Source organism: Oncorhynchus kisutch, linkage group LG6, assembly GCF_002021735.2.
Source record: "Oncorhynchus kisutch isolate 150728-3 linkage group LG6, Okis_V2, whole genome shotgun sequence".
Classification (NCBI taxonomy): Eukaryota; Metazoa; Chordata; class Actinopteri; order Salmoniformes; family Salmonidae; genus Oncorhynchus; species Oncorhynchus kisutch.
The window spans coordinates 50986606-51009871 of NC_034179.2; the positions used below are offsets into that span (position 1 = coordinate 50986606).

Genomic DNA, 23266 nt, shown 5'->3' on the forward strand with positions numbered 1-23266 from the left:
GTGGGCCCTGGTCAAAAGTAGTACACTGCATAGGGAATAGAGTGCCATTTAGGACGCAGGCCTACATATTAGGGTTCCTTGTAGTTCTCCTGCCGCCCGTCATCAGTCAGGCCAGCCATGTTTTCTCTCGTAGCCCAGGCAGCAGCGTCTGACGTGTGGTCAGCTTGTCAGTCACTCACGCGCCTCTTGCTCAGCAGAGCATCTGTACAACATCAAAAGCACCTGTGGTGTCAAACACGCTGCCGTCATCTGGTTCGTCCTGGATCAGGTGGTAGTGAGTGGAGAGTTTGGGTGCATACCAAATGGCAACCTAGTCCCTATATAATGCACTACTTTTGAGTAGAGCTCTAGTTAAAGTAGGGCCGCTGGGATCTGGTCAAAACAGTGCACGATATAGGGAATAGGGTGCCATTTGTGATGCAACTTGTGTCTACGGTGGGTGTCCCTGGGACCCAGGTTGGTTGAGTGAGTGTCTTCTGGATGGAGTTGGGGAGCTATCTCACTGAGATGTGAGCTGCTGCTGTCTTTTTCTTTTAGACTGACTACATGAGACTAATACATTAGATTAGGAGGAGAGAGTGTTCAACTTCACCCATCTCGGAAATGATTAAAAACCTCACCTTTATCACTATGATCCTCAAAATGGAAGGAATGTATCCCAATTTCTGCAATAGCTGACAAATGTGCGTAAGTGTGTATGGAAATTAGCTTCAAAGGCACCGTTTAATGACACTTGCTATTATTGTGTCTGGCTATGTATCTGATTCAAGATGTCGCGTTAGATCAATCTGCATATATTCAGCACACTTTTATGATAATTCCAGACACATCTGGGAACCTTCATGAACATCATTCATCAATCAAGATGCCACATTTGAAATTTAGATGTGACATATAAGAACATGTGATGGCCATGGCATAGAGGAGCTATAGCTAGCTAGTAACATAAGGCTAGTTCACCCTATCAACACTGGCCCTCTTCCTGTGTCCCTCAATGTTTTCACTACAAGGCTATTAGTCAAAATGGCACGAGCCCCTGAAGTAACAGGGAACAATTAAACAAAGATTGATTTCACACACGGCCAAAATAAAGTGGAATTGAAACCTGTTTACTTCAACAGTAAATTGACGCGAGCAAGCATGACAACTGGCAGCATTTAAATTCTATTACCAGGTGCCCAGACATCTGGGTAATTCCCCCGGCAGGTTCGAACCAGGGCTTTGTGAGATGTGCATTATTTACAGGCCAGGTTAAGACTGCCATCCTACTTTACTCACTACACACATCGATGACGAGCGGGGGTGGGGGGCGAAGGAGGCGGAGGGGTGCTTTGAGAAACAATGGCAAAGTCAAAGTGTCTTTTGACTTATTAAATCATGAAGTGACTGATCCCTGGCATGTACCGAGTCACGGCCGAGAGCTGCAGCTGTTGGAGCAGAAGGGAATGAGCTTTGTCGTGGTACTGAAAGGAGAGCAGGGGAACAGGGGCGCTCAGATCACAGTGTCTACGTCCCAAATGGTACCCTATTCCTTATGTGTTACACTACTTTTGACCAGGGAATAGGGTGCCATTTGGGACACAACCAAAGTTACAGTATCCCTTCCTTCCCTCCTGGTCGAAGAGCCAGGCAGGCGTCCATGATGCTTTCACTTCACATCTCTGACTCTACTGCATGGTGGTGATATTAATATGACTATTATTATTGCTATTATTATTATTATTATTATTATTATGTTTATTAATAATAAGGTGATATTCTGCCACCGATGCCATAATAAGTAATTTCTTCCATACTGCATAACATTGCAGCTATACATAATCTGTCCTAGCCGGTGTCTACCGTATTAACAAAACATATGTTTACGCTCGCCTCTTTATGTGAATTCATGTGGATGTGTGTGAACGGTGTGAATTCCTCATGGTAATGTCTTATTCTCTTCAAAATCCATAACTAATCTGAAACGCGAGCTTTGAGTGTGCACATCTGTGTTCACCTGTGATACTGTAGGAAGAAGAGCAGGTGTGCTAACCAAATTGCACCCTATTCCCAATTTAGTGCACTAATTTTGACCAAAGCCCCCATAGGGTTCTTGTCAATAAGTAGTGCACTATACAGGGAATAGGGTGCCATTTGGGAGACATACCCGTTGTCCCGAACTGACCTCGCCTACCTAGAAACACCTGTTCGTTGGCAGGGACAATATGAAGTGTCTTTGATCTGTGGCCAAAGTATGTCATATCTAATACGGTCATGCCATGCTACAACCTCAATTATCTTTACTGTTCTTTAATTTAAGCCCCTAATGTTGCACATCGCTTCACTTAGCAGATGAGAGTATCACCAATGGGACCTCACAGCAAAATTACACATCTGACATTACATTTCATGTAAAATATTGCTCTGGTACAGCCAATTACAATTTGACTGCATCAGCAAGATTTGTAGCAGTCTTAAGCAGTAATCTTTTCTCACTTAGTTGAACTTGACAACTTTTCTCCTTTTTCTCTGTCCTGCTCCTTTTTCTCTTCGGCCAGCATCTAAACAGGCAGAGATGTGCCTCGGGACAGCAAACTCTCATCATCCAAACAGTCTGGAGTTATAAACAGCAATCGTCTAGCAGTAATGAAGGTTATTTTGAAGGAGGTTATCTTGAAGGATTTCCCACATTGGCTGCTTTTCCTTCCCTCTGCCGTCCAACTCATCCCGAACCAACTCAATAGGGTTATGGTTGGGTGATTGTGGAGGCCAGGTCATCTGATGCAGCACTCCATCACTCTCCTTCTTGGTCAAATAGCCCTTACACAGCCTGGAGGTGTGTTGGGTCATTTTCCTGTTGAAAAACAAATGATAGTACCACTAAGCGCAAACCAGATGGGATGGCGTATCGCTGCAGAATGCTGTGGTAGCCATGCTGGTTAAGTGTACCTTGAATTCTAAATAAATCACGACAGTGCAGCCAGCAAAGCACCCCACACCATCACACCTCCTCCTCCATGCTTCACGGTGGGAACCACAGATGCGGGGATCATCCGTTCAGCTAGTCTGCATCTCACAAAGACACTGTGGTTGGAACCAAAAATCTCAAATTTGGACTCATCAGACAAAGGACAGATTTCCACCGGTCTAATGTCCATTGCTCATGTTTCTTGGCCCAAGCAAGTCTCTTCTTATTATTGGTATCCTCTAGTAGTGGTTTCTTTGCAGCAATTCAACCATGAAGGCCTGATTTACACAGTCACCTCTGAAGAGTTGATGTTAAGATGTGTCTGTTACTTGAACTCTATGAGGTGCAATCTGAGGTGCAGTTGTTTTGCAGATATCTGAGGCTAATGAACTTATCCTCTGCAGCAAAGGTAACTCTGGGTCTTCCGTTCCTGTGGCAGTCCTCATGAGAGAAAGTTTCATCATAGTGCTTCATGGTTTTCCCGACTGCACTTGAAGAAACTTTCAAAGTTCTTGACATTTTCTGGATTAATTGACCTTCATGTCTTAAACTAATGATGGTCTGTCATTTCTCTTTGCTTATTTGAGCTATTCTTGCCACAACATGGACTTTTACAAAATAGGGCTGTCTTCTGTATATCCCTACCTTGTCACAACACAACTGATTGTCTCAAATGCATTAAGAAGGAAAGAAATTCCACAAATGAACTTTTAACAAGGCACAGCTGTTAATTGAAATTCATTCCAGGTGACTACCTCATGATGCTGGTTGAGAGAATGCCAAGAGTGTGGAAAGCTCTCATCAAGGCACAGGGTGGCTTCTTTGAAGAATCTCAAATATAAAATATATTTTGATTTGTTTAACACTTTGTTGGTTACTACATGATTCCATATGTGTTATTTCATAGTTTTGATGTCTTCACTATCATTCTACAATGTAGAAAATAGTAAAAATAAAGAAAAACCCTTGAATGAGTAGGTGTGTCCAAACTTTTGACTGGTGCTGTACATATACATGAAGAAGGAATGATGCAAAGATGCTAACAAAGATAAATGTGTTGGCTTGTCGTCAACAATAGAACACTATCTGATAACACTTTCTCTAATGGTATCTTGAACACTCTTGAGAACATGAGTGCAGTCCACTGTTGGATTAATATAATCTATTAGAGTCTATCTACAAAGGAGACAGACTAGATTTAATCAGAGAATTGGGCTGGCAGGCTTAATACGATTATCTCTCCTTAATTAAAATATCATCAAGATGGCTGACATTAAATAGAAAGTCCTTACAGACATAAAACATTTGCATTTGTAACCATTGAGCCATTACAGGTTGGATGTACACGTTGTTTCAGTATTTTACAGAAACCGATAAGGATTTCCAAATGGTAGCTCATTTTTGTTCAACAACAAATTAATAAATGTGTTGAGTGTAATTTTATGTTTTTACCAAAGCAGCAAAGCGATTTATTCAACCTGACATAATTTTACAGCGTAAGGTACTACAAAATGTCAAACTAGACTACTACTACGGTTTCTTTTTTAATCAAAGTCCCTCTTGTGGCCAGGGACTCTGTGGATTATTTTGCTTGGCTTTAATTAATTATTAATCTGACAACTAGTAATTTGTACCACCTCCCTGTACCCCAGAGAGGCTGAGTGATACTGTAGCCTTAATCCTATGTTTGGGCTGGTAATTGGTTTTGTTTTTTAAACGTGTTCGTTTCCCTAATGATTCATTATTTTAGAATATTAAAAGGCTCAAGAGAGACAACATAGCTCAAGTGCTGGAAGGGGATAAGGTTTCTTGCTCAGAATGATGACAAGGTGGTCAAACAAAGACTGGACACAGTAGTATGGGTTGATGATGAGGATGCTAATGGTTTTTAATGAGAATTCTCATAAGCTTTCTTAGAATTCTATGTCCCATTTAACCCGTCACAAACACATTTTGAAAAGACCCAAAACATCAAAATAGTTTATTGTGGGTAGCCTAGACAGATCTGGGTTCAAATCCATGCATATTTAAGTATTTTTCTATTTAAATATGTGCTTTCTGTGTATTTGAGTATTTCCACATAATGTGAATTTTATGAAACTATTTTCAAATACTTATTTACAAATACAGTATTTCAAATACCCCTAGGACCAAACAGACCTGGGAGTATATAATATTTATGGAGTATTTAAATATTTTGTATTTGAAAATACATGCCAATACATTCCTAGTGTATTTTGAAATACATTCCAATATTCAACCACTGGTATTTTTAAAGAAAAATATCCAAAAACATAATAAAAAATGTCTTGAGCCTTTTAACCGTCTCTTAAGGACAGGAATCGGCCATCGCATTTCAGCATTGAAGGGATCATTGAATAGAAGGCCTATTCTTGTTTTTCTGCTGAGTATGAGGCCTTTCCACACTGCAACAATCTCTAACAATATCAGACTGCATTCTGCTCTGCTGTTTCCCCAAGGAGTGTGTCTGTTTGTTTTCATTACAGACACAGTCTTTAATCTAGATATATTACGGGCGCAGAGGACCTACACACTTTTGTCAGGTTTTTTAATTAGGGTATCTGTCGTTGGACTCCTCTTGCTCCATGTTCTCAAATTAGTCACTTGGATGATCAGGGGGGCTGTGGGATGGAGAGGCTGTAGCTCCGGGGGAAACTGCTTCTGCTGCCATTGTGTGTTGCATATTATCATCCTGACCCACATTCCTCCCTGTCTGAGTCTCCTGTTCATTTAGCCTGCGTTGTCAAGCCCGGGCCTAATGACGAAGCCCCTGAAAAGGTGGGGGAAAGGGAAAAAAAATAAGAGAATGAATCGTGTTACTTCCATTTAGAAGTCAATTCCATGGACCTCTGAGATTACCCTCTCTTAAATTTGTTGGTGTGAGTGACAGGCTTGTGGGATAGAAGGCTCGACTGGTGATCTTGAGGGGACAGGGAGCCAATGGGTATTTTAATAGCTTCAGACCCCTGCTTTGAAACATGCCATTCTATCTGACAACCTCATGCTAAAAGAGTGACTCTCACAGTTATGAGATTATAATGTTGGAAATCCATCCAGCAGCGGGAATCCATATGCTGGTATAGATTCACAACATGGGGGTGAAAGAGAATTTCACATAGCCACTAAAAAGTCACAGAGTTTTAGAGGCAATTCTCTGAAGGGGACTGTGGTTGAAGTGGTGCATGCTTAACTGGCCAGGCCAATGATACATTTGCCTGTTCAACATTCACACAGTTCTATATATAGATGAGGTGGTGTGGTCTGAATCACTCACTGTGTTCAACCAGGTCAGCTCATTATTAATAGTCAATGAGACATCGGCAAAAATGTGTTTCTTGCATTTCCTCAAAGATTTCTTCCCCATTGCAGACGTTTCTGACCCAGATAGTATAACGAACCTGCAGCCAGGTAGGAGCCAGGCAGGGTAAACCATGCTGCATTTCTTTGTTGTTTTGTTATTAATTTATCCCTTCATTAGTTCTGTTCCCTGGTTAATGACTTCCCCTCACACTATTTCTACCTGCTGGCAGAGAGAGGGAGGAGGTTGAGGAGCTCCGAGTGTAAACCACTAATGACTCGACATCAATCCACGGCGTACCAATGCAACGCACCTCCAGGCAACCAATAGGAGTTGGGGGGGGGGGGGGGTGTCTTTCCTCGTCAAATAAATAGAGACCATCTATGACAAGGGAAATATTGCTTATTAATGTAGTGCCAGAAGGAGATGTGATTGCAATTTTTTTCTCAATTCTGGCATTTTTGTTCCATTTAAAACAAGGATTCTTGCATATCAGCCAGCAGTGTGAATGCAGTAACCTGTGTAGGCCTACTGTGCTTGAGGAAAGATTGCACCTCCTCCCCAGCGGTGTTTGTGCAGTCAACTTATATTACCTGTCATACGAACAGCTTATTCTAAAATTGCCCCTGAAGGTTGCATCAGAGAGTAATGGTTTCATGGGTCAATAGCAGTCCATGGCATTAGTGAGAGTTGGTGCTCACTGGCAGATGTTTTAGTCTAATGGAAGCTCTGGTGGTCACTGAAAACTTGCATAGCACTTGGCCCTGTGTCTGAGTTTGGTAAGTACTGTATGGTTATTTCAGAAAGTGAAGAGTAGACATATTAGCACACAATTTAACTGGGTTGATCTGTTTTTGATAAAACAAAGTTGGCATGCTTTTTCATTATCTTTTCCAACATTGACTTTGTTGTTAAAAATAGATATGCCATCATTGGGTATTTCAGTATCCTTCATTCACTGAAGTAGATAACTGAGAACAAATTGTATTTGTGAAATACTGACATGGTAGGTTAAGAAGTATCAAAAGTATATCATGAGAATTATACAATGTATTTTTTGTTAAAGTCGCTACCAAACATTACAGTTATTCTGTAGCAAACGTTATCACACTGTAATTGTTCATCTGTAAATTGGAACAACAATGATTGCATGGATCTGCAATGGAGGAACAGGTTCAGCTTTTCATAAGCACAAATTGAAATGAGCTTCCAATAATTTGTGTAGATATGGGGATTGAAACATGGAAATCAAACAGCAAACTACTTTGCCTACTTTGGAAAAAAGAAACAAACCTAGAGCTGAAACATAATAGAGTTATAAACAACTGGCTTGAACTATACTGCAGCTCAAGCATTGATCTTGGCCCATACATAATTGAATCGAATGAAGCTCAAATGTGTTTTAAACAAAGCATATCTATCTATACAAAGTTTTTCACAAAAGTAAAACAAATGGATGCTATGACAATTGCCTATCACCTAATCCCCATACCCTCCTTTCCCAAAAATATATGGAAATGTGATTATTCTCTTTTCAAGTGTTAAAGCAAGTTATCTAAGCATCTGTACAAAAAGTTTTCCAGATTTTTTTTCACACCTTTAAAAAAGAGCCCTGTCTTAAATCAATGTCATATGACTGAAGTATATTAATGATTTTGCATTTAAGTGTCATCATTGCACATTCCGGGCAGGTGGATATGCATGACGGTAGTTATGCATTACATGAGAAAAATGTCCTCTCAGTGCAGCAGCGAGGGAGAAAGAAGATGAAAACTCCTCTTTAAGGGAAACAGTCAAAGATAAAAATTTAGTTGAAAGACAAAACTCGGAGATGAAAGGGAGACATAGCATCTCCATTTCTCTTTCTGACTATGGAAGTCGTGAGAGAATGAAAGGGCTGTTCCCTTATGTTTTCTTTGCCATCTCACTTTCTTTTCTTCATTTTGTCTTCTTCCTGCTTTGCTATTCCACTGTATTGTAAATGAACATAATGCTTTTCCAGAGTCAGGTACCTGCTCATGCTGTAGCAAAGAGAGAGGAACCCATTGTCCTCGTTATTTTACCTCCTCATTTTTTTAATCACTCATTTATTGAAAGTCAAAAAATATTTTCTGTTGTCCAAAGTTAAACTGTATCATCCAAGTTCTGTAAATGTCTCTTATTCAATGGATCCTCTTAAGCTGACAGTCCCTGAAATCGGGCCCTAGAATTGCTTAAATAAATATGTATATGTATATGTTTAGATTAGAGATTTTATTGATTTCTCACCATTTTAGAAGTCAGAAGATAGCCATCCAGACCTACCTATGACCATGTCAACGTCCTAAACGTGTATTTGCCTTCTACTAGTGGTCGGCGCAACGTTACGTCAAGGGGGTGTTCCTTTATAAAAACATTTATCGAGCTCGACTACTTTACGGCACAGACATGGCGAAGCAATCACTGAATTTGTCTCGAGCAGGCTGATCTAACTAAATACATCATTTTCATAGCTCTACGATAAAGAATGCGATCTACACACTTCCTTAAACCTAAAAATAAGTAAAGGAGTAATTTTGTGTGGGAGTCAAACATTTGTTTTGGTTGGAAGCAAACATATTGCATATGCTCAGAACTACAAAATAGGGCCCTTTACATAGTCCTTCTCTGCTTGTCTATAGGAGGGACGGTCACTGTTGAAATGTCATGACATCTTTCTAGGTGTGTGTGTGTGTGTGGGGGGGGGGGGGGGGGGTTATTGACGTTCTCGCTCTCCCTGCTTATACACTGAGCAAGTCTAAGCAATCAGGCACAAGTTGATGAGTACCTCTGCAGTTATTAATTCTGTATCTTTCATCTTGTTGCTAGGTTTCCATATTCATTTCAAACATATGATTTACACTCATTGATTGTTTACATACAGCTTACAGTAGCAACAGTGCACACAGTACAGTTTCTGTGCCTTTCCCCAAGTCATTTTACCATCTCCCTTTCAAGCCTCTGAAGGTCACCAGTGTGACGGAGCAGGCTAATGATGGCTGTTTGTGCTCGGTCTCAGTGTGGATGGGTCTCGCTGAGGCTGCGGTCCTAAGCAGCTAGCCAGGCATTTTAAACCCTCTTTCCCCCTGAGACGGCAGTCTGCAGCCCCAGCTCAGGTAACAGACAGGACAAGCCAGGAGATTACTGTAGTTTACACTGAAGGTGTGGTGGGGGGGAGTATGCTAAAAATCTAATATACGCCCTACACTTGTACTCCTAATCTAAAAGCGGAGTGATGGCAGGGGCAAGTGCACCTCTTTTTAAGGACTGTCAGGTGGGGGTTTATTTCTGGGTTTGATTGTGTTGGTGATTTAACTGGTTGAGAAACATATTGGTAAAGTGTAAGGTTGTGTAGGGGGTCATGGAAGGAGTAATGACTGTGAAAGTTACCAGACTGTACATTACACCTGCAGTGCGTCATAAACACTCACAAAGGGGGGCGCGATGGACCATGATTGAACTTGACTGTGAGGTAGAAAAAAAGTGTTTAATAGTTTGTGATTACTGTACTTTTCTGCCCTGTGGGAAAGTAGTAATGTAATGTGTATATCGGGATGGCTACTTTCCTGTTCTGATTTCTACAACAAGTTCAAGAATTCAATCTCATTACAGTAGAAGGATTTGTTTAGGTTGGAATCAGTGCAGTTATGACGCTAGTGAAGCGATCCCTTTTTTAATTGCTTCTCTACCTCTGTAACTGCAGACACAATCTAATGCCCATATTCTTCATTTTTCACAAGATGTTTTCTTCTCCTTCCTCTCATGTGGACCGTCCTGCATAACAGAGTACATTTGATTACTTTTGAATGCTATTAACTTATGTCTGTAAGGTGTTTGTTTGCACATTCCATTTTAGATCAGCCCAATTCAGGATTACCAAGTATTTTTAATTTTTTTAATTTTTTAAAAATGTTAAGGATTGCCAAGTGTTGGTGTTCAGCCATTTGGAAATTGAGACATATTCCTGTCTTATATCACTAAAGCCTTGTTTTGTACTTTGAAGTTGAACTGGGCTATTACTTGGATAACTATTTGATCCAGAATGTAGAGACTGAGAGGGAGGTACAGCTAGCATATGTGACCGACTGGCTCGATTCGGTCCTATGTAGCAAAATTTGAAATTGCGTTTTTTACATTGCACAAAAGTAAAGACTCAGCTAGAAAATGGTATATCATATATTATAGTTGAGGAACAATGGGAAAGTAATTCTGGTTTCAAAGTTGATAAACTTACCCCACTTTTGAGAAAATGGCCCTTGAATGTTTTGGTACACCTTCTGGAGAGCTCTTCTTTGTCTACACCTATTCAGCGTTGTTCACACCATTTTAAGTCTTAGCCCCACCCATCTCTTTAAGGATTCACATGTGAGGTCATGTGCTAAACAGTGAGTACAGTAGTGTACCAAACAACCAAAGATTACAAGACTAAAAGCTACTTCAATCGACATGTCTGTACGCAATTGTCGCAGGGACATCATGAACATTATATTGTCATCCGACATCAAACTTGTCATTGTCGTTATGAAAAATATAAACACAAATGCGACAGGCTGCATGACATCAGCAGCCTGGTGGTCCAAAATAGCACAACTAGTGTATTTTAAGACCAATAAACCCATCCAAGTACATGTCAATCTAGCAAACTAGGCAACTAAAAGCAACTATCTAAACAATGTTTTGGTTTGTTTCCAACCAGCTAGCTAGCCAGTTCAAGTAATGATGATAACATATAGCTGACAATGTCTTAAGTTTATATCTAGTTTTAAAAATGAATTAACAATTAAACTCACATCAAGATCATTATTTACAAATGAATGGCAAGCTAATTACAGAAAATAGCTTGCGGTTCTGAGTGTGACAAAATAAAATAGAGCATTCTACCAGACAATTTTAGAACTTGGACACTGTCTCGTTGACCTAATGTTATATCCTAATTTGACTTTGGTGCAGGTCATGTTGTTCCTCACATTACCATCTCTGGTAAACACACACTATATCAAATAAAGTCTAAGTTTATTTGTCACATGCACAGGATACAGAAGGTGTAAATGGTACAGTGAAATAGTTGCTTTCATAGTGTAGCTAGCTAAACCATGAACCATAATCCTTAACTTGCAATGAAAATGACTTTTGACAAAATTATAAATGTATAATATCTGAAAATGTAGCTAGCTAGACTATTACCCGTATACATGGTTAAATGCTTCTCCCTCTCTGTCACATATGCCATGGTTGCCCTTAGTTTTACGATGTAATCCAGAGACAGGTGTTTTATACAACAGACCTTCTGTGTTCTCTTTTGGACTCCCTCCGCTTTTGCAATCAAACACTTCAATAGTCTCTATCTCTTAGTTATTGTACTCTGCTTCCACCGGGCAGTCCACTGAATTCAAAACTCAGTCTTCCAGAAAATGGAGAGCATAAGCAACACTTTTGTGTTAGAAAGGAGTACCTACACATACTCAGCTGTTCATGTTATAGACAGAAGTGTGCTTCATGGCAGACCAATCCAAACTCATCTCTTGGCATGTCCAGTTCTTCCATTATCTCAGCAAATCATATGGCAATCGGGACGGTTCCTGTCTTTTTCCGTGGCTGAACCAACTGGGCTCGCAATTTAACCATTTTATTTGTATTTACAGATGGCATACAAGTTTGTTATTAAGACACATGAAAGTTCACATGTTCCAGAAGGCATTTTGATTTTAGAAAATGTTTACGTTCAAATGCATCTCCTGTGAAGTAGTGATGTGTGATATATGCCTAGTTTCCTGAAACGAGTCACACATAGTACCGATGCACGGTTTGAGCACTTTAGTTTTCCACAGCAGTCAGTCCTCTATAGTATTTCTCCTTCACTGCTCTGCCAATAACTCTCATGTTGCAATGAGTTCTCATTTAGCCTGTCCCAAGGTGCAGTGAGTCAGATAAGGTTTGCCAAGCACACACACATCCTGACGGCAGAACATATGGGGGAAGACTGGATGTCTTTACTCAGCTAATCTAATGGCATCATTTTGAAATGTAAGACATGACTAAAATGTTGGGAGAGCTATTGAGATTTACTTGAGATTACTCAATGGCTGTCAAACTACTGTCCTCCGAATCAATGGCATTGATCTGAAAATATTATAATATGATATAACCCAGCTAGCACATTTGGTTCCTTGGAAGTTGTGGGTACCTAGGTTTTTGGTTTCCCATTGGTTGTGGATACGAAGCCATACGTTTCCTGACCGGTAAAACAGATTTAATTTTTTTAAGTTCTGAGAACAGAAGTGAACATTTAGAGAGCGTTTTGTTCATTCTTATAACCAAATGTATATGTTTTTAAATAGCATTCTTAGAACATTCTCTGAACGTTCTGAAAATGTTCTTGTGGTTTTTTTATGGACATTTCCTTCACATTCTGAGAACAAATGTGTGTTTTTAAATACAATTCTTAGAATATTCTCTGAATGTTATTAATGTTTTCTTGTGTTTCTATATGGAAGTTTTCTTAACGTTCTCTGATCAATTTGAGAATTGTGAGAACATGACTTTAGAATCATATAGAATCATGAGAAAACCTGTAGGAAACGTTATGCTGAAGTACTGAAATTCCCACAATTTCTTTTCGTTTCTTTACATTCTCTGAACTATTTGAGAACATTTCCAATGTCAAACCAGAACAAATTCCTAGAACATTACCAAAGTTGAAATTAAATGTACCGTGTTTGAACTTTGGCTCCCCAAGCCCTCTTCCTGGAGCTCTACCGTCCTGTGAGTTTTCAATCCCATCCTAATTTTACACACCTATTCTACTTATAGCTGCTCAACAAGACCTTAACTAGCTGAATCAGATATGCTAAATTAGGGTTGGGCTGAACACCTACAGGACAGTAGATCTCCAGGAATAGGGTTGGGCAGCCCTGTGTTAAAGTAATGAATATTATTTTTTAATGGGCTGATAATGTTCCAAAGCCAAGCAACTATCCTACACCATTTCCAGATATTTGTGGAAAGGTTGTATGCAAAATAACCATAGTACAAGCACGCTCTCACCAAGCTTTAAGAAACATATGGATCTCAGAACGTTATGTGCTAGCTGGGAATACACTTTCCTGAGCTCTGTCAAAAGCTCAAGCTGTCCCAATTGAGAGTTTCTGGGAAACTTGCTACATAACATGGCATTGCTATTGGGAGATTATAGATTTTTCAGAGAATGGATTAATCAAACAAATGCCAATAGAAGTAAACATATATAATTAAGTATTGCTATTCTGCAAATAGCAATACTTAAGGCATGACACCATGGCACCACCACTTAAATAATGTGAACATTGGGATCTCAAAACGTGTTTGGAACATTGATTGCTTCTCTTATGTAGCTTGCCTTTCCTTTTGGCTTGCTCTTATGATAAACACCCATTGTCTTTTTTGTCCCTCAGAACCATTTTCACAAAACAAATGTTATAGTGTTCCCTTGGCAAAGCTCTTACGACAAACATTCCAGTTTCACTACAGTCAAATTCTTGCAGCTTTGTAACAGCATAGATTTGACGATTTGCTGAGTTGGGCTGAAAAGAGAGATGAGATTTTGAAATGGCCTCTCTGTTGTTGATTGTCTTTTGTCTGCGCACACTTTATTTACCCAGCCAGATTGAGAACAGAAGTAGAGTTCTCTCATGCAGTATGTGGCTCCCGTTATTTGCTGCATCGCAGGCTACTTTAGTTAGCTCTGGGCCATAGTTATAGGCTGTCACTGTGAAGACTTATGTCTAAATTAAACAGGCAAGTATTTAATGTGCTCATGTCTCAATGAGGGTAATGTCCATGCAACAGATAACCCTCAAAGGACCCCTGGTCCATGCTTTGATTCACAGTTACTTTCGACCTGATGTCCCTCACGTATGAGGAAAGGATCTATCATCTCCGTAATTACCTAAGAGGCAAGTCAATCTTTTTCCATTAGCAGGACACAGATGGCATGGCTTAAATAACCCAATCATCTCAGCCCATGGAGGTCAAGCCATCATAAATCAAACAGGAGCACTGCTCACACCCTTGAGGGATTGTAGTAAGGTTTCAACACTTGATGTATTAGATCAAGCTTTTACTCTCTTGGATCTGATGCTAAGAACCGCTCATGAGAGGCTTTCAGACACCGACTCTTTCAATTAAATTGGATTATTTTTAGTCGTTTAAAAAAAATAATTGTCCATTCTTTAGTTTGGGTTATGTCTTTGTACATTTATTGTGTTTTATCTGACTTACCTAGTTAAATAAAGGTTGGAGAAAAAAAATATAAAAAATTCACTAGTTCCCTAAAATGTATCTGTATGCAGTTAAGTTATGTTGATATTACTAAAGGTGTCCCGCATGGGTAAAATTGTTACTTAATGCCGGAAATACTAAATATATGCCATTTTGTCATTCTCATAGAAGTATTTCAGATGGCTTACACCTTTATGCATTGGATGATTCTTTAATCAGGTAGGTTCCCGCCTATATTTTTCTGGGCTTTTGGTTTAACAATAATTTGATGTTTAAAAAACATAAGCTCGAGATTTAAAGTAGGCTTCTTTTATAGAAATAGATCATGCCTCTCCCTAAACAGCAGAAAGCAGATTGTACAGTCAACTTTCCTGCCAGGTCTTGACTATGGTGACACCATTTATCTGAATGCAGCAGCCCCTACTCTTAAACCTTTGGATGCTGTCTACCATAGCGCTCTTCGCTTGATCACAGGTGACAGTTTTAATACGCATCACTGCATCCTGTATCAAAAAGGTTGGCGGGTAGATCATTCATTACTCCCTTTTGAAAGCGAGCACCACTTTCAAAACTACAAAAGCTCTGGAGTGCATCTTTAAGCAGCTAACATTTCAAACAGGGAGTACTGTGAATTTCAGCCGCTCAGCTGCTGTCTTCAGCAGAATAAAAAAGACTTACTGGTGGTAGGACATCATTGAGGGAAAATAAGGACATTCATTTCAACAAGTGGCACACTCCAGTCCCCCCAGAAGGAATAACATTGCCTCGGACTGATGCGGATGGTGGGGTGTGTCTGTGAAAGGTCATAAAAAGCGAGGATCTTGGATTAATAGCGTGTCATAAGAACTTAACCCATATCACCGTCGACCTTTCTCCTCACAAAGTCGCCTTGATAGATGTACTTCATTACCCGATTTGAAAAGTCGAAAATTGAATCCCTCCCCTTCTTCGTGGCAGGTTGATCAATGATTGATCAGCCACTGAATGTAGTCAGAGAGAAAGGGCTGGAGCATTGAAATGACCCCTTGTCATGCTAATGGATAGCACCAGAGCAGTGCCAGCGGCAGGTCTTTGCAACGACACAAGTTTTGCGCATACAGACAATGCAGCGGGTAGGCAAAATAGAGCTGGTAAAAGTGTTTTAAAGTTTGGTTTGTTTGATTCGGTCGTGTGTTGCAAAGAGAGGTGCTAACAATTCAAGTAGCATGTCAGTTAACCCTCCTGTCACTGAAGAGAAAGGAACCCAATTTAGTCATCAGGCAGCCCGCATGCTTCACCAAAAATCAACGAAACGTGACGTAATGTAGGAGACATTTCTCCCTTTTAGAGGCTTAACAGAACTCTTGTTGAGTTTAGGAGTGACATGAGGGTGAACGGATAGGACATTGAGGCATCAGTGCTACAGTGGGGTGGGGGAACCAGAGGGGATGCAGGTTGGACGCTTTGGATGCCTGCATCTTGTACAACGTTGTCTTTCTGTGTTATTTATTAGCTGTAATTGATGTTGATGTCTATTCTGAATTAGGCATTGCAATCAGGCCCCGGTCCTCGCAGGAGGGGGTATGGCTCTTCGCAGCGATCGGGAGACATTTTCTAATGACTTATTCATATCAATGAGCTTTTAATATTTGGTGCGCTCATCACTTGGCGGAGATACACAGGCACCCCTCCCACCTCCTGTCAACTCTCACAGGCAGCTGGTGGAAGGAAGGGGGAGGAAGGGGGGAGTGGAGCAATGCTCTCCATTCACATCAAGTCCTAAAGATGCCCACAGCGGGTGGCCTGTGTTTGCACAATTTTATTTCAAGTAAGGAATAAACACACTCTCAGCTGCACTTGATTAATCATGGCTCCTCCATTCCTCTGCACATATTTATCAGCGGGCTGGGAGACAGAATGCTGAGCAGTCAGGCAGGATGTGATGCTGTGTTTGAAACATGGGGTGTTAATCCCTCAGCAAGTGAAAGAGGACAAAACTGTCTAAAGCATCTCAATGAGGTTGTTTACCTTTTTGTTTTCATGTGGATTGGAGGATTATACATAATTAATTGGACCCCCTGCGCGAAAACACATTATGCAAGCACACACATACGCACACTGCCACACGCACTCAAGCAAGCAAGAACCCATGCACGCACACACGCAAACAAAAACACACACATTTAATACACTCACTCTTCCACACTTAACCATCCTCCAAAATCATTTAGTCCTGCAGCGGTAAGGTCATTATAACCTAATTGAGGTTAATTCAAAGTCTGTATTGTGTTGTTATAGGAGACACGTGCACCATGGCAGATTACAACAAGCTGAAGAGTATGCTGCTGGATATGCAGCCTAAAGGCCTGAATGGCGGGGACAGGAACATTAAGAGAGACATGGACCAGAAGAGAGCCCTGGTGGACACCATGTTTAAGTACCTGGACACGGACGGGGATGGCCGTCTGTGCAGCGACGAGCTGGAACAGGTGGGTACTTCTCTGGGGCGGGAATTGGATTAAGGTGGGCATCAGAGCCACACTAACTGGTGTTAATTGGATGCATCTCCATCCATGGGTGATCTACTTCTACTTGCCCTATGCCAGAAGGGGCTCGGGGTTGGGGTGTAGGGTTCAGTGGCGGTCAGTGCCGTTTAAGATGAGGAGGGGCCAACAAAAAAAATTGTTCATGAGCCATGGCCTTATTTCTATTGCAGCGTTTTGGATGACTTTCATATTCCATTCACCCAGATCAATGTAACAGCGATAGGTTTAGGCTACTACATGATACTCCCTATACCCATCATGAGGTTGCTACAACCTAGCCTATGAATGAAAGTTTACAACGTAGGTGCACACAGGTCGAGAGGCAAATTTGAGGTCACAAACAGTGACACATGGACTGAGAGTGACATTCAATACCGCCTTGCACACTCTTGCCTACATCTAGCTGATATAGGGTGTAATCATTAGTCCAACAAGAGTTTCTATTGGACAAATTCAGGTATGTTTATCCCTGTTTGTTCCATTTGCTTCCATTTAAGAAACCTTTTTCAACAGAAGTCCTTGTTGCATCTATGCTCTCTCCTCCTCTCAGCTCTTCCCTTCACTTGTGGACTTCAACACGCAACACATCAGCTGTATGTGACCAGGCGGAAAAAAAACTTTCCAAGCCAAACCGCTACATACAGCCTACATCATGGGCACCATAGATAACATAGCTAATATAACTAACGTGTTAGTAAACCCGCTACAATCATGCAGTAAAGTTACAGTGTACAGTCGATAAGCAGTTACAACAGCGGGCCCCGGTGACAATACATTTGTAATACCAAAATATTACCTTGACTTGGAAGATTTCCACTGTTGTGTTCGATAGTCATAGCCAGCTAGCTAACATAGCATCCCTCTGTTTGAGCAGGGTGTTTCAGTAGGCTAAACTAGCTAGTTGAATTTGCTAGCTAAGTGAAACTGAAAAAAAATGACAATCTTTGTTCAACAATGTTCAACAATTTTCTTTCTCTCTCTTTGAGTCAACTAATCACCATATTTTATACACTGCAGTTCTAGCTAGCTGTAGCTTATGCTTTCAGTACTAGATCATTCTCTGATCCTTTGATTGGGTGGACAACATGTCAGTTCATGCTGAAAGAGCTCTGATAGTCTGGAGGACGTCCTCCAGAAGTTGTCATAATTACTGTGTAAGTCTATGGAAGGGTTGAGAACCATGAGCCTCCTCGGTTTTGTATTGAAGTCAATGTACCCAGAGGAGGGCGGAAGCTAGTTGTCCTCCGGCTACACCGTTGTGCTTCCCTATAGAGTGCTGTTGAGGCTACTGTAGACCTTCTTTGCAATATAGCGTGTTTTAATCATTTATTTGGTGACGTGATTATATTTAGGAAAACTTTTCAAATGTTTTACAATTAAAATGTTTATGAAATTTACTGAGGAGGATGGTCCTCCCCTTCTTCCTCTTAGGAGCCTCCACTGGCAGGGCTTGAGCATAGTCTGAAGGTAGAGAGGCACAGTTCCTCATGTTGCTCCGTAGGCAAGCACCACGGTGTTGTTGTGGATGCAAGCTCCAAATGGAAGCCAGGGGAGTGTGCGGAAGAGTGGGGTGACATGCGAGAACTTGGGAATGTGTTGTTTCTGCATTAAAGCACGGTTTAGGTTTGTGATCTTTTTTTAGAAGGTAGATACTTCCAATTATTTAGTTGCAGTGTTGTGACAAATAGCTGTCTTGTTTTATTAGCTTACAGAACAGGTTGCTAAATGACATAACTCTTTGTCTCATGAAACTAAAATAAAATACTTTGCCTACATCCAAATGGCACCCTGTTCGCTATACACTACTTTTAAATCTATATATGGAATAGAGTGTCATTTGGGACGGACAATTTGCACCTTTCTACTTTGAGGAGACAGGACCGATGTGAAATACATTATGAACTATTTCTCACATCTCAGCAGTTTAGAAGATTTGATTGAAGATCTGATCAAATCATGGTTGGTAATTATTAATGTTGACACGTAGCCAAGAAATCTTTAAAGAGACATTTACATTTTTTTAAGGGAGAAAAATCGATCCAAGATCAGAGAAATCAAAGAAATAGAAATAAGATGTCACTAAATGTCATGATCTGTTATATATATATATATATATATATATATATATATATATATATATATGTGAATGTATATATATATATATATATATATGAATGTATATATATATATATATATATATATATATATATATATATATATATATATATATATATATATATATATATATATATATGAATGTATGTTAATTAAGCAGTATTTGACTAGCTCTACACATTGGTTCTCCTTCCCTCTATAGATGTACAGAATGGGGCCAGTCTCACCAGAAGCATAGTTTGCACCTGTACTTTTTCCAAAGGGAATTAAATATAGGATAGAACAAGGCTAAAATAAGGGTTAAGAGAAGATGTAAGACAGTTAAGTGAATGAAGGAAGACAGTTGTTATGCTGTACTTTATCTGACTTAGTCCTATGGTTTATATCCATAGAACTAGAATGTGAATCATAGAATGTAATACAGTCATTGTAATACAGTCTATGGTTTCCATCCTCCTGTCCAGATCTCTATGAAGGAGCACCTAGAAGACAGTCTGCTGGAGTGCACCATGCAGGACCTGCTCCGCTACGATGATTACAACAACGACGGACACCTCACTCTGCACGAGTTCTACACCGCTTTTCGTAAGTCCAGCTTGAAAATCCCCACCTCCCTCTCAGTCTCTCTCTCTCTCCCTCTCTCCCTCCCTCCCTCTCTCAGCCCATCCCATCAGGATAAGACCGGATCAGACCAGATCAACCTGACTCAGGCTGCGCTGCAATCCAGTAATCCTGCAATCCTCTGCCCTGTTTGCCAGGCCAGGCATCATTATGGGCCTCTGAGCTGTGAGCCGTGGTTGAGAGCACCTGGTCATCAGGCCTAATAAAGAATAATCGCACAGCCAATATGGCAGACTGGATTTGGGCTGGAACGGAAGATGACAGAGCAACCCCTATCACTGAGGTTGCTTTACCTTTGAGAGGATATCTATACACCATACATTTCAGCCATTGTGATTAGAAACACAATATGCGATAAATCAGGCCATTACCAGTAGGCGGCATGGCACCATTTTGAAGGCTTTCACAATCGGGGCAAAAACACAGGTCCATTAAGCCTCAACAGTCATTAACCATAGTAATGACTGGGTTTTAGTGGAATCATTGTTGTCATTATACAGTTACTTTCCTTTTAGCATCCAGATGGGCTGTGAGAATGGCTGGCGGTGGGTCTGTTTTGAGGAAGGTGTAAGGGGTTTAACAGGGAGGTGAAGGAGAGGGTTGGGACTAATAAAACATGTGATTGATCAGACATTGTTCAAGGTTAACTGTTGTGCTGCATAAGACTAAAACAAGGAGGGGGAATGTTTTATTAAGAGGAGGTTTATGGCTTATGTGCTATGGATGGATGTTCCTGAGAGTTGTTCTCCCTTGAGGGAAATTGAAGTTGAGATGCCAGGAAGCTCAGGTGTTTCTACACAACCTCCCCCTGTAGATGCCATGCTTGGTAGATACACTGGGCAGCAATACTCAATGTTAAGCCCCGTTCTGCAGATGCTGTTGCGTAGAGAGAGTGTTCTGTTCCATAGCAGGCAGACAAATTCCATTCCAAAGCTGGGAGTTCAGTTTGGCTCTAGACACCCCCCTTCAGGAAGTGATAGTATTTGCAGTGATCTACTTAGGTGTCTGACAGTAGCAGTTCAGCACAGCGTTGTTGTTTCCTTTTTCTCTCTCTCTCTCTCCAACATCTTCTTGCTTGATCCTTTGCCCTGGTCTGTCAGGATGGCTTTGCTGTACAGGAGGGCTTAACTGTACAGCTGTAATCACAGTCCGAAAAAAATATCTACTTGAATCTTTGCCTAATGAGTATTTAACGAAATGTTGGAAAGTAGTATTCATGACTAATGATGAAAAGTTTGGAGAGCTCAACTCAGTCAAAGGAAGAAGAGACCTCTCGTTCTTCACAAAGGAGAATAAGCAATGGCCGTTGAATAACGCACATCCCTGCCGCAGTGCCTACGGAGGTGCTGAGATAAAGGTATAATAACTCTAAGATGTGCTCTGTGTGTGCCCTACCCACTGGGCACAGATGTCAATTCAACGTCTATTCCACGTTGTTTCAGCGTCATTTTGTTGAGAAGACATGGAAACAACAGTGACTCAACCGGTGTGTTCCCAGTCGGTAGAGTGTAGTATTTATCTATTCCAGAGTGGTCAGGGGGGAAGAAGGGAAAGGAAGAAAGAGGGAAAGAAAGGGAGACAAGTGTAATTGGCTAGGAAAAGGGGTCCGTGTGTGTGCGTGCTTGCGTGTGTGGGAATGTACTGATGGGCAGGCTTTGCGGTGGAGGGGCATGAATGACCGTGTTCAATAAAAAATACAAAAAAACACCCAATGTGAAGGTAGATCGTGCTAGAGAATGGCTGGTACACATGTGCTGTTATTAGAGTGAACTGATACATTAACCTCATGGACCACATGTGTTTTAGCCATTGAAGCAGATGCTTGTCCAGACATGCAGATACTTACACACTGTGGTAGTACTCCCTTTAACATTGTAAACCTTTTCTACTGCAGGAGGGATGCATTGTGGTGCCCCAGGGGAGTGGAAAAGAGGCATCCATATGGGACGGAGTGAAGAGGATAAGGGAAGGGAGAGGAGAGGGGGAATGCTGGAGTTGGGGGCATTGTGCCCAGAGCTCCCTTCGCTGGGAGTCTATTTGTATTTCATGGCTGCCGTTAATAGTGGAATTATAAGGACATGGTGAGCTGAGCTGGCAGGCACAGTCAGCAGATCTGCTTAATTAATCAAGTGGCTGAAACAGAGTGTGGTGGCAGAGAGGGGGGAGAGAGTGGTCAGGGGGGAAGGAGGGAAGGAAGAAAGAGGGAAAGAAAGGGAGACAAGTGTAATTGGCTAGGAAAAGGGGTCGGTGTGTGAGCGTGCGTGTGTGCGTGTGGTGGAATGTACTGAGGGGCAGGCTTTGCTGTGGAGGGGCATGAATGACCGTGTTGGGTGTAGGTCAGGAAGAGCGGCACGCGCCAGTCCCCTGTCTGCCTGTGATGCTTATCCTCCACAGGTGGAGATTACACAGGCCATCAGAAGGGTATGCTTATCACAAGGAGATCACCGCTTTTCAAGGGATGCAAATGACTACATTAGCAAAGGCATAGTCAATTAATCCCACTCATTGAAAGACAAAGCTTCTGTCCGTCACCGTAAAGCTGTCGCAGCACATTTTTCATGGTTTTCTGACTTTCCCAGTAAGTGAAAAACAGCCTAAATTTAGATCATAAGCTGACACTGTGGACAACCTCGATCATATCTGCATGTCATTGTCCAACAAGTAACCATGAAGTTGTAGCCTGCAGTGAGTGGTGAATATCCATAGTTAAGCACATAGTAGAGAGTGACTTAAGATAACTGTACTTAAGGTCTATTCCACCTGCCTCCCTCTCAGGTTGGCTCCTCTCTTCCAGCTCCTCTCTGTTCCACGTTGGTGTTTTTTTTTAAGGCTCATTAGACGACGCCATGGCCTTCACGGCTAATTGCCAATACCGTATTTGTATGGTTTCCGGCACATTCATTGTGTCAGCTGTGTGCTGGGGTAATTACATTCTGTCAGCTTGCTGTGTTAGCCCTTAATAACCGTCTCTGTCCCTGAGTGTGACAGAAACAGAGGATGTCCTGTCATCACATCTCTTCCTCCACACATCCACCGTTTTACAGTTTCCCTCGGCAGCCCCTTAAATATGGCCAACGGTAAGACAGCGAACGGCAAGAAGCCAGAGGATTCCTCTGTTCTGCATAACGCAGTGAGACAAGCAAAGTGAGTCTCCATGGCAACTGTAGGTACCTCTGATCTTGGAATAATCTATTTTGTGAGACATTTAACAATGCCGCCATCTCCCTATAGAGAGGCGAGAAGAGAAGAGGAGGACAGTACAGAAAGAATGTGTCTACGCTCATTAAGTTGCCTGATACACTGAGCCTAAAATGCACAGGTACAATGTGTGTCTGGAAGACGAAGCAAAATATCTCCGTACCCAGAGACTTCAATAAGTATCAAATTTCAAATAAGAAATATGAGCCAACATCTTCAACATTGAAGACACATGAAATACCACAGGGTTTTTTCTTTGTACAGTAG

General features: G+C 41.2%; 1 protein-coding gene across 1 annotated transcript in view; it reads left to right on the forward strand.

Annotated features, from left to right (window-relative positions):
• LOC109891843 (follistatin-related protein 4) overlaps positions 1-23266 on the forward strand; it is a 257024-nt gene that overhangs the window by 176752 nt on the left and 57006 nt on the right. Inside the window, exons 5-6 of the mRNA XM_031826907.1 lie at positions 16818-17008; positions 19645-19765. Coding sequence (XP_031682767.1) covers positions 16818-17008; positions 19645-19765 — 312 coding nt within the window. The remainder of the gene's footprint in view (positions 1-16817; positions 17009-19644; positions 19766-23266) is intronic.